Source organism: Mangifera indica, chromosome 12 (assembly GCF_011075055.1).
Source record: "Mangifera indica cultivar Alphonso chromosome 12, CATAS_Mindica_2.1, whole genome shotgun sequence".
NCBI classification, from domain to species: domain Eukaryota; kingdom Viridiplantae; phylum Streptophyta; class Magnoliopsida; order Sapindales; family Anacardiaceae; genus Mangifera; species Mangifera indica.
Genome location: NC_058148.1, coordinates 15,951,181 through 15,965,825, shown reverse-complemented (window position 1 = coordinate 15,965,825; position 14,645 = coordinate 15,951,181). Strand labels below are relative to the sequence as shown.

The 14,645-nt window shown below is 35.3% G+C and overlaps 2 protein-coding genes across 17 annotated transcripts; both read left to right on the top strand.

Moving 5' to 3' along the window:
- Positions 1-2,424: 2,424 nt before the first annotated feature.
- Positions 2,425-5,842, top strand: LOC123193388 (protein phosphatase 1 regulatory inhibitor subunit PPP1R8 homolog). Of its 3 annotated transcripts, none has more exons than XM_044606354.1 (4): positions 2,426-2,685; positions 2,926-3,034; positions 3,767-4,239; positions 4,716-5,842. In XM_044606354.1, the coding sequence occupies exons 3-4, from the start codon at positions 3,776-3,778 to the stop codon at positions 5,521-5,523; spliced, it is 1,272 nt and encodes a 423-aa protein (XP_044462289.1). In that variant the 5' UTR covers positions 2,426-2,685; positions 2,926-3,034; positions 3,767-3,775; the 3' UTR covers positions 5,524-5,842. The 3 variants fall into 3 exon arrangements, with proteins under 3 accessions (XP_044462290.1, XP_044462289.1, XP_044462288.1); XM_044606353.1 differs by having other exon boundaries at positions 2,808-3,034; XM_044606355.1 differs by lacking the exon at positions 2,926-3,034 and having other exon boundaries at positions 2,425-2,685.
- Positions 5,843-6,876: 1,034 nt separating this feature from the next.
- On the top strand, positions 6,877-14,007 carry LOC123193386 (calcineurin B-like protein 3). Of its 14 annotated transcripts, none has more exons than XR_006497069.1 (6): positions 6,908-6,936; positions 9,369-9,454; positions 10,304-10,458; positions 12,079-12,187; positions 12,327-13,485; positions 13,745-14,007. XR_006497069.1 is itself a non-coding variant. In XM_044606352.1 (6 exons), exons 1-5 carry the CDS (start codon positions 7,686-7,688, stop codon positions 13,458-13,460), a joined length of 372 nt encoding a protein of 123 aa, XP_044462287.1. In that variant the 5' UTR covers positions 6,944-7,685; the 3' UTR covers positions 13,461-13,485; positions 13,745-14,007. The 14 variants fall into 14 exon arrangements, 4 of the variants coding, with proteins under 4 accessions (XP_044462287.1, XP_044462286.1, XP_044462285.1 ...); XM_044606352.1 differs by lacking the exons at positions 6,908-6,936; positions 9,369-9,454; positions 10,304-10,458 and adding an exon at positions 6,944-7,700 and having other exon boundaries at positions 12,327-12,379; positions 12,479-12,558; positions 13,346-13,485; XR_006497075.1 differs by lacking the exons at positions 6,908-6,936; positions 10,304-10,458 and adding an exon at positions 6,944-7,700 and having other exon boundaries at positions 12,327-12,379; positions 13,346-13,485.
- The last annotated feature ends 638 nt before the right edge of the window (positions 14,008-14,645 follow it).

Genomic DNA, 14,645 nt, shown 5'->3' with positions numbered 1-14,645 from the left:
CACACAGACCCAGCATCTCTCCCGTGCTTTGTCGATGTGGGATTCGCCTAGAGGTATCACATACACTTTGGGCCCTTGCCCCCCTGCATGATATTGTCCGCTTTGGGCAACCCTTGGCCCGCACGGCTTTAAAACGCGTCACGCCTAGTAATGGGGGCCTTACTCATATATATACCTCTTCACTCGCCACAAGCTTGTTGATGTGGGATTTGCCTAGGGATGTCACATACACCCCCCCTTACGGGGTTCAGCGTCCTCGCTGAGGTTTGCCCCACCATCCCTCAGAGGCTTGGGCCGGGCTCTGATACCAACACTTTGGGCCCTTGCCCCCTGCATGATATTGTCCGCTTTGGGCAACCCTTGGCTCGCACGGCTTTAAAACGCGTCACGCTTGGTAATGGGGGTCTTACTCATATATAACACTTTACTCGCCACAAGCTTGTCGATGTGGGATTTGCCTAGGGATGTCACATACACCCCCCCTTACGGGACTCAGCGTCCTCGCTGAGGTTTGCCCTACCATCCCTCAGAGGCTTGGGCCGGGCTCTGATACCAACACTTTGGGCCCTTGCCCCCTGCATGATATTGTCCGCTTTGGGCAACCCTTGGCCCGCACGACTTTAAAACGCGTCACGCTTGGTAATGAGGGCCTTACTCATATATAACACTTTACTCGCCACAAGCTTGTCGATGTGGGATTTGCCTAGGGATGTCACATACACCCCCCTTACGGGACTCAACGTCCTCGCTGAGGTTTACCCCACCATCGCTCAGAGGCTTGGGCCGGGCTTTGATACAAACACTTTGGGCCCTTGCCCCCCTGCATGATATTGTTTGCTTTGGGCAACCCTTGGCCCGCACGGCTTTAAAACGCGTCATGCCTGGTAATGGGGGCCTTACTCATATATAGCTCTTCACTCGCCACAAGCTTGCCGATGTGGGATTTGCCTAGGGGTGTCACACAGACGACGAAGACGAGATCGATTGATCTCGTCTTCCCAGACGAAGTTCTTCATCTTCCACGGCTTCTCCGACGTCAATCAGACGTCCAAATGGGAGGAAAGAGATCGCCGGAAGGAGAGGATGTTTCGAGAGGGAGAGACCATCGGTAATAGAGCCAGAGATGTCACCGGAGATTTCAAAACGAAACCCTAGGGTGAAACTGCGATTTTTTAAAACTTAGGCTGAGGGAAAATTTTAGTTTTTAAAGTTTAGGGGGGCAAAAAGTATATTCTATTTTAGTTTATTTTTAATATTATAGAGAAAATGATGATTTTACTCTTACCACCGTTAGAATTTTGTTAAATTTAACAAGCCATGGGTGGGTGTTTGGTGTTTCCATAATTAAAATGTGGAAACTTGAGATTGCACCATACCTTGGGTAGGAAATAGTCGTTTGGCCAAATTTAAGGTTGGTTAAATAGTCGCCGAAAGGAGAGGATGCTTCGAGAGGGAGAGACCATCGGTAATGGAACCGGAGATGTCACCGGAGATTTCAAAACAAAACCCTAGGGTGAAACTACGATTTTTTAAAACTTAGGTTGAGGGAAAATTTTAGTTTTTAAAGTTTAGGGGGGCAAAAAGTATATTCTATTTTAGTTTATTTTTAATATTATAAAGAAAATGATAATTTTACCCTTACCACCGTTAGAGTTTTATTAAATTTAACAAGCCATAAGTGGGTGTTTGGTGTTTCCATAGTTAAAATGTGGAAACTTGAGATTGCACCATACCTTGGGTGGGAAATAGTCGTTTGGCCAAATTTAAGGTTGGTTAGATGGGTTAGCTAATCGCTCATGGCTGGGTAAGTTGGTCAAGTAGATTTGTTGATCGGGCATGTATGCATGAATTTTTTTTAATTTATAATAATATGTATAAATTAAATATAGTTAAATTTTATTATATTATCTTATAGGTTTTATATCTAGGTGGGTTTATATTTTGACTAAGTGAGTTTTGATTGGATAAGTAGAAAATCTAAAACTATTTTAAATATTTTTGTTTTGAATTAAATGACTATGTATATATTATCAACCATGAAATACGAAAAAATGATTTATTCAAAATGTTACGGGTTAGTATTGTAACAGACTTTTTTAGGTCGTGAGTCAACCCAACTCATTTCTGTTTACATAATTTTTAAAAAATTAAAATTAAAAAATAATAATTATAATATAAAAATTATTTTTACTAAAATTATGAACTAACCATTTAAGACTCGACATGGTCTGATTGTATATACATAAAACTAGGGTATGAGTCATGTATTTTTTGAGTCGATCCTACCTAAAATATCACAACTATGTCGGCCTTAGGCCCTAAGTATGGTGGATTGGGTTGAAACTGATCCAATCTGTCCCACTAATGTCACAACTAATAATATATAACATATTATTTATATATTTAAATTCCCTTCAGTAAAATACTAATATAATTTTCCTGTATATGACATCGGTTAAATAGCAAACTCTCAAACGCACCCGCTTCTCACTACCAGGTAGACTTCGACCAACAACACTGTTGCCATTCTCCGACGTCGTACGGATCAGAAGCCGTGCCGGTCTCCCACTTTGAAGAAACGCATAGACGCGACGCCGCCTAGCCGTTGAAGGTCCTTCAGTTTTCCGACTGTTTATTTCGCTTCCAGGGACCGCCGATCCAAACTTCAATCCAAGCTATCAACAGGTTTTCTTCTTTTGGCAACATCTTTTTTTTAATATTATCTTACTTATTTACTTTCTTATTAAAACAAAACCCTTCTTAGCTCCGCAATAACAATTAACCTTTCAATTTTTTTTTTTTTAAAGAAAATGCTGAGGCATGTTTGAGAATCTCGACTTCTTCTCATCACCTGCCCTTCTGTTCCCCCTTTCTTCTCTCTGGTTTTTCTGAAAGATGACCTTTTTCTTTCCCTACACTTTGAAGAAACGCATAGACGCGACGCCGCCTAGCCGTTGAAGGTCCTTCAGTTTTCCGGCTATTTATTTCGCTTCCAGGGACCGCCGATCCAAACTTCAATCCAAGCTATCAACAGGTTTTCTTCTATTGGCAACATATTTTTTTAATAATTTATATTTCCAAATTAATATTTGATTAGAATCATCGGAAACTTTTAGATAATTTAATGATTTAGTCGTTCAGCCACCGTTGAATTTAGGATTTTGAATGTTACAGCATAAATTCGTTTAATTAAAAACCAGAAAACAAAGAAAGAAAATCAGAAATATGGGGGCATGTGCATATGGGCAAACAGTAGCAATTATCATGGAAGCGCACTCTTTTGGTTCACACATTCCACATCAAGTGCCCTTTTCTATCATTAAAACGATATTTAACTACTTTCAATTGTTTAGTTACTTCCACTCAGATCAATCTATCAGTTTTTAAAACCCTTGCTTTTGCAACTTATCTTTATTAATATTGTCATGTCAGGTGATAATTTAATATTACTGAGTTTAATTGTATTTAACCAGTCTGTATAAGCATGATTTATGTCTGATTGATTAGTTAGCTTTTCTTTTAGCAGTCCAATGATATGGATTCATTTGTTTTATGAAATATTTGTCTTTTTGTTGCAAATGTGTTTACCCATGTTTGTATGTTGAAATTAGGGTTAGGGTGTTTGTTTGAAGGGTATTGTGGCTTCACCTTGAAGATGGAGCAGAGGCATAATTGAGCGTCTAGATCTTAGGTCTTTGTAAGAATGTAGCTTTTGCATCATTGATTTTATTGTAGATTATTGAGTAGTTTATTTTGAAATATTTAGGAGTAGAGAATGTACGGAAGAGCTGGTCTTGATCGCTTTAGAAAAGCTCAATCCTTGGAACCTTTTTCAGTTAGCTTTAATTCAGCTACAAAAACTGCTTCTAAAGTAGTTGGTAATTCATCAGTGCAATATTTACCTTCTCAAGCTGACCAACAACAAACGCAGTATCAGAACCAACACCTTGATCCTCAAAAACCTGCAAAACAGGAGTCCAAGATTTCTGTTGGGCAAACACAGCATACGACACAGGTTGGAGGCGGACAGTCAACTTGGCAGCCACCTGACTGGGCCATTGAGCCTCGTTCTGGTGTTTACTATCTTGAGGTGTTGAAGGATGGTGAGATTCTTGATCAGATTAATTTAGATAGGCGGAGACACATATTTGGGAGGCAGTTTCAAAGTTGCGATTTTGTACTTGATCATCAGTCTGTTTCTCGCCAGCATGCTGCAGTCATTCCTCACAAGAATGGCAGGTTAGAACTTTACTTAAGCTTCCATGACACTTTTTTAAATACTTTTGTATATGGTTATCGTGTAAACTATGATGTGCTGTCTGTTTGGAATTACAGTTAAAATTTCCCTAGCATTCCAGATTTTTTTACTTGTGATAATTGAACATGTGTTGCTCATATTTTTCTCTCTTATTGACCAAATACAAAATAATGAGAAGAACATGATAATGGAATTTTCACTTGCATTGTAAAAAATAATGTTTTACCATGGAATTAGTGTCTTTGGTTCATATTTTTGTTAATCAATACAAAGCTGAAGTATGAAGCATGTGGTTATGATCTTGCTTATCCCTCATTCAAAAATGAACTTCTCTCAGTTTAAAGTTAAAGTAGAAGTTGAAGTTGAAGACTTTTATGTTTGTATTATGCCGATGGTGAAGTTAAAAGAAACTTATTATTATAGTTCTGTCGTATAAAAGCTTTTGTATCTTGTACAGCATATACGTAATTGACTTGGGATCAGCACATGGTACTTTTGTTGCAAATGAGCGATTAACCAAAGACATACCTGTTGAGCTTGAAGTGGGGCAGTCTTTGAGATTTGCTGCATCAACTAGGACTTACATCCTCAAAAAGAACACTGATGCTCTTTTTCCTCGTCCTCCGCCACCCACAGAGATCAATTTACCACCACCTCCTGACCCATCTGATGAAGAAGCTGTTGTGGTCTATAATACTCTTCTGAACCGTTATGGCCTTACCAAGTCTGATCTCCTGTCCTCAGGTGGAAGTGACAACCAGCAGCTAGAGAGGGCTGCTAAAAGAATTAAGAAAAGAAGAGTGTCATTCAGAGATCATGCTGGTGGAGAGTTGGTTGAAGTAGTTGGGATTTCAGATGGTGCTGACGTAGAAACTGAACCTGGTCCCATAGGCATGAAAGAAGGAAGTCTTGTTGGAAAATATGAGTCTCTGGTGCAGACTACAGTGATACCAAAAGGCAAGGAAAAACATTATGTGAAGGGAGAGAATGCTTCACCCAAAGGTGTGACTGATAAACTACTAGAAGTGTTTAATAAGGTGAAAACTGTTCCAAAAAGTGGGATTTATGATGATCTTTATGGAGATTCATTTTCTGGCAAAGTGGGGTCATCATGGGCATATTCTACCGATGGTTCTGTTGCCACTCCGGCTTCTCCAGCTAAAGATTCTCAAGGAAAGGCTATTGGCATGTCAACTGTGAAACCTGGGAATAACTCTACCTCAAATGACGATGACGATGACGATGACGATTTATTTGGGGACTAATGCAGCGGGCTGAGAATATAATCTGTGGGCAGCTTCATCGAATTCTTCTGTTACGGAATTTATAGAAGATGAAAACAGCAAATGCTACATTCAGGGAACATATTAAGCAGTTGTGTCCATTGTAAATGGGAAACGTTTGTTGTAACCTGTCAGCAATTATTATTTCTGTAAAGACATTTGCCATTTCCCATTGAGGGTTTTAACGTCGACCAGTAGGAATCCCGTAATGTTTGCTCGAGACATGTTTAAGAATGAGGAAATGGAACGTGATCAGGGCGGTCTCTGTAATCTTTTTATGCGATAGAGGGATTTCTCATAATTCTTTTGCTTGATCCAGTGATAAATTTGTTGACTTTATATTCCCTCTATCACGAAATTTTTTATGCTTTAATCTGCAAAATAAGTTTACACTTAGGAGACGTTTAGTTTGAGTAATGTTTTATTATCAAAATAAAGAGATTATCTTAAAGATAAATTACTTACAAGATAAGTATAAATGATTATTATATTTGATAAAATTTGATAAAAATAAATAGATATAAATAATTATTATATTTAGTTAAAGATAATAAAAGAATATTAATAAATTATTTATTTAAATACTATTGGATATAATTATTATTTGTTATATTAACTAAAAATAAATTTATTTTTGTTTTAAAAAATTAATAAATAATAATATAATTATAATAAAATCAAGATTATCTTGGTAATCTTTTAATACCTATCACATCACTATTAATAATAGAAGATTATTATAATATTTTGTTATTGATAGATCAAACAAAGTAATTTAAATAATAAAAAATAAATTATCGAAATAATTTTTAAATTTTTGTAATCAAATGGCCTTATATCAAACATTATTCACAATTTTGATCTACAAAATAACCTTAAAATTATTAGATTTACAAAATAACCTTAATATCCGATATAATCTGAGCTACTCAAATTTCACTTTGAACTTAAATTGAATGAGTCATATATTAAGTTAGAAATTGAGTTTGTTTTCATAAAATAAATCAATTTTAGATTAATCAAAACATTTAAGTTTAAATTAAATTTAAAATAAAATTACTTTTAAGTCAATCCAACACTACCCAGTTTATAAATTAAAAACAATTGAAAAGTAAGAAATGAGCACCAAACAATGAAACAGTGGCATAAACAGTATGGAAGATGGTCAAGTGCGGTAAGGAAAATCTTCCAGTAAAGACCTTATATGGATAATTTACAGAGGATAATTTTGATTAAAATTGAGTATATGAGGGTTACCAGACAATTTTTTTTTTTTAATTTTAACTAGCACTCTATTGTTTAATATTATCGTACTTATTTACTTTCTTATTAAAACAAAACTCTTTTTTAAATTATCCTCTGTTCCCCCTTTCTCCTCTCTGGTTTTTCTGAAAGGTGACCTTTTTTCTTTCTCTACACTTCTTATGATCGTTTCGTTTTTTTTTTCCTTTTTTATATATATAATGCCGATTTCTCTATATTAACTTAAAATTTTTTCTTTCTTAATATTTTTATTTGATCAATAATCCTTTGCATTCTACTGTTAGAGTCTCAATTGGATTGAACTGCCAGCATTCGCGTCATCTGATTTTATTGTTAGGTTTTAATTTTTTGTTTTTTAATGGGTTCCTATATTATCAGTTTGTGTTTATAGCTTTAATTTCCGTTTCTTTTTGTTGTATGACAAGATTTGTTTCCTTTTCTCTTTTAAGTGTTTGATTGGACTATTCCATTATCTGTCTATTATCAGTTTGTGTTTATAGCTTTAATTTCTGTTTCTTTTTGTTCTATGACAAGATTTCTTTCCTTTTCTCTTCTTAGTCTTTGATTGGACTATTCTATTATCCGTCTATTGTCTAGATCTTTTTAATTGTGGATCTTTTTTGTATGTTTATCCAAATTATAAATATAAGCTCGAGTGCTTGCTTAATTCAGTATGGGCAGCCAGGCTTTTAATGGTTATTTATGTATGGAAATGGTATCACAGAGATTATATGCAACAACACTATTGAATTGGTGTAAGATAGACCAAAAAAATGAACAAATAAAGAACTAAGGCTTGATATTTTATATAGGGTTACTTGGAATTACTGGTGTTTAGCATTAGCTATTCATGGTGCTTGCGTTTGGGTTTGCAGATTTTCATGCTGGTTCCGCAGGTTTAGCCATTAGGTTATACAATTACAGTGTTTTGGGTTATTTCAATAGTAATATTTGAATATGCATATCCACTAGTTGGTGAGCATGGTTTATTAATTAAATTAATTTTTATACATGTTATATATGTCTTTTGAGTTCATTGCCTTTTGTTAAGCTGGCTTTAAGCATGTTCACGCATATATCTAATGTAATATTGGTTATGTGATTCATCGAATTGCATTTATTTGTCTGTTTGCTGGGAAAATAGGGAAATATGAAAATTATTTAGAATTCTTGTGGCTAACCAGTGTTTGAATGAAGGACTGCAGTGTTTCTTTCCTCTCTGATGAGTTTATGTCATGACAACTGAGCAGATATAATATATTTGTTGTGTGCACAAACTATCAGTAGATTCTTACAGTATCCATGGTTCAAAATCGAAGTTGTAAGATTGCAGTATTCCTTTTCTTTTCTCATTCTTGTAAACTCAGCAGCGACTGAGTGTGTTTGATATATATTTGTGTCGTTAGAAATAGGATGACAAACCAAACATATAATAGTTTCAGCTTCACCTTTCAAATGATATAAAATGTATTTACCAGTTTAGGGACTGGCTTGTTTAGTTATTTGTAAACAATTTTTGCTGCTGCTTGACCAACATTAATTGCTTAATGAAATATTCACATCTCTCTTAGGCTCATGTTTGAAGGTGTTAGAGTTGCCTTACTGTTTTTCATAAAGTTGAAAGAAGCATCAGTAGTAGAGAAGTACAACACTAACCTGAGTCTATTTTGATGTGACTTAGAATGAAAAGTGGTGTTGATAAATGTTAGGAACCTAGAATTTGTCGTGTGAATCAAGTAAATGACAAAAAATTGAAGAAAATAATTGATATTTGTATTGATTGTTGGTTGTGTTTACAAAGATCAACAAGCTTCTTACATTGACATCACCTGTTAACAAGAAAAGGATAACTAAAACACCCCAGGTCTGTCTTCTGAGACGCCAGAATCTCTCATTAATTTGTCTTGCTTTCGAGAGGCTAGTTTCCCTCCCTCAACCAGCCAAAGTTGCCCTGAAAACCCAAAATAATTTTCTTCTTCCCTTCCCATTTAACACTGTTAGGTCTCGGGTTTACATTCCACGTAAAAAGAAGGCCCAAATAAACAGCAAAAAGGAAGCCAAGGAAATGAGTACACTTGATAATGTGGAACTCAAACAGGGAGCAAGTTTACAAGAATCAGTGCAGCCAATCACAGTGAAGGAACAGGACACCTTTGTGAGAGGGTTGGTAGCTGGGAGCAACAAAAAGGGAGAAAAGACAGACTGAAGAGACGGAAAAAAGTAAGAAGGAAAGTTAGCACAGGTTAGGAGGGAGAAGTTGGCCTCTCGAAGTGCCTAGGAGTCTTCTGTAGGTCATTTTGTTATATAGCAGTTTATTTGTAATTCTTCTGAAAACAATTACTGTGCAACTGTAATCTTTTGAAGCCTCTATATTCAATAATTCAGTGATAAAAATGTGTACACATGTAACTTTTGGAATTATGATGATGGAATGAAACCTTTTTGATGTTGTGTGCTTGTGTTTGCTAATGTATCAGACCTTGGAATGTTTGAATGAGTTGAGGTGAATGGAATAATCAAGCCTGTCACAGAATATCCCATATAAGAGCAGGTTCTTATTGCAGGGAAATAGTGTGCGTTGATCTGGAATTTCATTGCATATATTGGGATTCACCAGCTTTCAGGGGAACTGCTGCTGGAACTTATCCAGGTACCTATCAAACACCTCCCCTTTTTATCCCTTTTCCCACTTTTCCTTTAGCCATACAGCCTTCTACCTTAAGTGGTCCTCTCATTTTTGTGCCTGCAGCTCATATGCGTTCATGTCCCCGGTTATTTGTCTCCTATGGTGACATATACATGGTTTGAACATTATCTACCTCTTTGAAATCCACTTTGTCCTCAAGTTAGGAAAATTGAAAGGTCCACTTAATTAATTGATTAATTCTTTTGAAGAATCAAATAAAAATGGATAAAAAAACTTAAAATCTAAGAAATATTTTAAGCACCTCATCATGTGTCTACCACTTCTACTTCCTTGTCTTTGGTATGCAAGAATTCCTCTTCTTCTTCTATGTCCTCTTCGCACATTAAAATCACTTGTAATTGCCAAAATTTGCATCAATGGTTTGGACAATACTTTTCATCACACCGAAAACATTGTCCCTTCTCCAGCTTCCCTTCTCATCCTGTCCCGTCTTATCCCTTTTCTCTCTTTTCTCTTAGCCACGTGGCCTTCTCCCCTAAGTGGTCCTTTTTTGTGCCAACGTCTCATTTGCGATCGTGCCCCCAATTGTTTTTCTCCTATGGTAACATATACGTGGTCCTAACAATATATTGTGAATAGAAATTTTGGAAGTTTACAGAATAATGAACTGATTATTCCAAGTGTTACATTATTTTTTTGGGTCCCTTATGCTCTGCTATCCACTATTAAGACTTGGTTTTCTGTACATGCAAGAGGTTAATTGTTTTTTTATTTTTACAATTTCTTACCGGTATATGGTTTTTTTTAATCAGTGTGCCCCAAATTTAAAAATTAGTTTTTAATTGCACACAGGTATGGAGTGTTTTGACTTCTGTAAAAGATTATGGTGCAGTGCCTAGACAGATTAAAGCATTTGTGTGCTGCTGTTGTAAATTGTTGTGATGCTGATGTACATAAGCAACCTAGGGGTCTGGAAAATCTAGAAGCTCTTGCTAGGGAGACAGTGTGTATGTTAACTTTCTTTGATATATTTTCCAGTTCTATATTAAGGAATTAAGTGATTGTCTGACATAATAAGTTTTCTTTCTTTCCTGTCTTCTGCTTACTTTTGTTGATTCTGGACCATGAATAAGATAAAAAGGGCAGGAGAGTGAGTGTTGTGAATGAAGCTTAATTGCTACCTCTAGAGTAGACCGGCTGAGAAGCCCTTGTTCCCATTGTCAAGTATATTCGTTGCTCATGCCTACCGAATAGAAAACCAAATTGAAGATTTAGTTTGAAAATGATTATGCTTTCTTCTTTTTATCCATGGATCCTCTACATGTTCCTTTGGGAGTGTTGATCAATAAAAATTATATATTATGATTTTGTAGTCCTAATTTCAACTTCTGTTGTGTTTGGATCAACTGATCAACTACCATAATGCTATAATCAAATTAAGCATGTTTTGAGAGCATTACTGGAAGATGATCTCTTATAGGGTTAGAGGAGTACTCTATGTGTCACAAAATATGTATATATATGTGGAAAATTTTGCCTATTAATCAGACATTTATTTAATCAGTTCAATTTCTTCCTAAACCTAATTGTTTCTTCCCACTTGCAGTATAATATTATCATAATATTTGTCCTGATTAATTGTTATATATTTTTCTATCTTTTCAAAATTTTGTAAAAGGGAAAACTGTCTATGGAGTTTAAAAAAGTTTGATCAAAGATGAGATAGTCGTGCAGGTTATCACAGTCCATTTAATTATGACTGTGCTAAAATTCCAACTCTGTTATTTCCTTTCCCAGAGGAATTTTTTCTTCTTTCTCTCATTTTGATTAAATTATGAATATATACTTTATTTTTCCATCTTTTATGGAAATGGCTTGGTGAGATTTAGGTTCCCCTGGATTATGTGATAATTTTTTATGTTTGAATTGAATTTGAACCCCATCTAATTGGGTTTTCAGGTTTGCTTTGTGCTGTGAAAGACTTTTCCCCTTGCTTATTTTTTCCTTTAGTAAAATAAACGTTTGGATGATAGTAATAGCTTTGTTTTATCCCATGTTTGTAATGCAGTTAGTGTAAGTGAAATTGAGGCTGTGTATGAATTGTTTAAAAAGATCAGCAGTGCAGTAATTGATGATGGGCTGATCAACAGGGTATCATATATTTCCTTTTAGGCAGTTTTTTGTTTTCAACCAGGACATTTGGAAGGTGGAAATGCTTAGTTTATCTTATGTTACAATATCAAGAATTTCATTCTAGAGAAAAATATTTCTCTTCTGATGCACAATGTGGATCTTACTCCAGCGATTATATCTCTTGTTTCCTGTCTGCTACATTACAGGAAGAATTTCAGTTAGCATTGTTCAAGACAAACAAAAAGGAGAGCTTATTTGCTGATTGGGTTCTTTCTATATGTCCAATTCATGGAATCTTATTTTCATTTTCCATGTGCTATTCATCCACCTTTCTACTTGATAATTTGTTATTTATCTCAATTTTCGATGGTAGATGTGAAGTCAGATGTGCATAATTGCACACACATGCACACATAGACACGTCCTACATGTGTTAATGAGTTTTAGGAAGTTTCTATGGTAACATATGCCCATTGGTCATTCTATTTTTGTAGGTATTTGACTTGCTTGATACTAAGCACAATGGTATACTATATTTTGAAGAGTTTGCTCGTGCACTTTCAGTCTTTCACCCCAATGCTCCTATTGACGATAAGATTGAGTGTAAGTATGTAGAGAATATATCTTTAGTTATCAAATTAAAGTGTTTGTTTGGTTCTTTAATGTGAGCTTTTCTTCACTTTCGAAGTCTTTACGCTCCTGATACAAATAAAATTTTGAGTTTGGACATCTCTTCTTGCAGTTTCATTCCAACTATATGATCTTAAACACCAGGGGTTTATTGACAGACAGGAAGTATTTTTTCTCACTACTTGCTTCTTTAGTTTCTTGGGTTACTTATATTTTTCAGGCATGTTCGAAAAGTTCTTTTGATCACCTTTCTTTATTATATAGGTAAAGCAAATGGTTGTAGCTATGCTTTCAGAATCTGGAACGAATCTTTCAGATGATGTTATAGAGAGTATTGTTGACAAGTTGCTTTTCTAGTCTGACTGATTTGGTTTCCCTGTCAGTTGATGTGAATGATAGTTATAAATGTCATGGATTCAATCAATTCTTTTTTTTAATCTTTTTTATGCTGACGGAGCTTTCTGTTATGTGTTTTGTAATGAGTAGTTGAATTCAGTCAATTTAGTTTTTCTGTGGTGCTATGATCCTCCATTATGTGATGTTATCATGTTCTTGGAACTAATTCAGATCTTACCTAAAATAACCCAGAAAATTATTTGTCCCTGGACTCATTTGTCAAAGCCAAATATAATTATCTTTATTCTGTTTTTTGAGTAGACTGTTATGCAAACAAACTCTGTAGAACTAGTGTTCTTGCTACTTTACGATATTCCTAATACTTAACTTTGAGAGGTGGTTATGGAGAATTTTAATTTTTATATCAATGTTAATTATAGATTTAATTGTAATTGCACAAATAGTGCTGAGTCATATGGCAATCAGTGTTGAAGGAAAAGATGTGGAAAAATGCTCAAGAGAAGGAAGAGAGTCAATTTAATGATCATATGGCTTCCACACATCCTAGTCCTTGATAGTTTTATTTGTGGAAAATCCGAATGGATGCTATTTAGTGTTGATCTTTGCTAGGTTGCATAGCAACTCATGAATGTAAGAGCTTATGCTGCTATTCTGACCAACTAATGTTGAGAAATACCAAAGTTGTGTTGATTTTCTGTATAATTATTGTGTTAAATCGATGGATTACTGATGCACAAATACGTAATTGGATATCCAATCAATTTTTTTTCTCAGTAGATGTCACCTTTTTGTTATACTTGGACCTTTGAGGAAGCTGATACTAAACATGATGGGAAGATTGATAAGGAAGAGTGGTGTAACCTTGTTTTGCAACATCCATCTCTTTTGAAGAATCTGACTCTTCAATATCTCAAGTGAGTGCGTTTTGAATCAAGTATGATTAAATAGAATATATTTACATGTTTTTTGTTTTTAGCTCAGAAGCATTGAGCTGATAAAGGTGATACTGTTATGAAAGACAATATATTAGGGACCTAGAATATAATTTCATGTATTATTAATGCTGTGGGGTTGTATAACCTTTTCTCTCAGAATAGCATACCTTTGGTAACAAATTAAGTATTATATTTCAGTTTCATGCAGCTAACATCTCATTCATTGTCTGTTTGACAGAGACATCACCAGTTCATTTCCCAGTTTTGTGTTTCACTCACAAGTTGATGATACCTGAGATTCAGGCCCTTTTATCATATGAAGCTAACTAGTTTTGTGCTGGGAATGTTGTTGTTTGTTGGTGGAGAAATGTGGGTTTTTGTGTGCAGAGGTTCACATTTAGAGAGATGTTAGACTTTTTGTTTACTTGAGAGATACTATAAAAACTGTATGTCAGTTTGGATAGATTTTTTTAATGGTTTATTTGTCATTCTTTTGCTTCACTGGAGAAGTGGGGAAAATAATTTGTTGACACTCCAAATCGCTGCTAACTCCAGTTGCAGGAGCTGAGGTTTCAGGTCCTTGAAAATTCATTTATATTTTGGGCAATAATTTTGGTTTGCAGATATTCTTTGATTAAATTTCACTTGATCGAGGCGTGAAGCAGAAATCTTAATATGAAATGAAAACATGTGCATGTGCAATAACAATCTAATTAAACTTAAGGTAACTGCAATGCAACCTTAAAGAATGGATTCACAATGGAGTTGGTATAGGGTCGTCTTTATTTCAGTGTCTAAAACACGGGAACGTCCTCAGCCACATTCCAGTTGCCTTCGTATAATATAATCAGAACGAGTTGAAAGGCAAACGGGCAACAGGACACTACTAAAACCAAAAGCAATGGTAGTCTCAAATCTTGTTGCAGCTCAGTATCAGTATCAGTAATGGAGAAAGGAGGCAAATCTTCTCTCAAATGTGACTCTTTTCGCATTTTCTTTTCCCTTCCATTCCAAGTTACCATGGATAACAATTCCCCCTGCCCCGTCCAGGAGCATACGTCAATGAAGCAGCCATCATCTGATATTTTCTTAAGCTCCTGGGACAACTTTCAATCTTTGGTCTTGTAAGCTTCCAATTT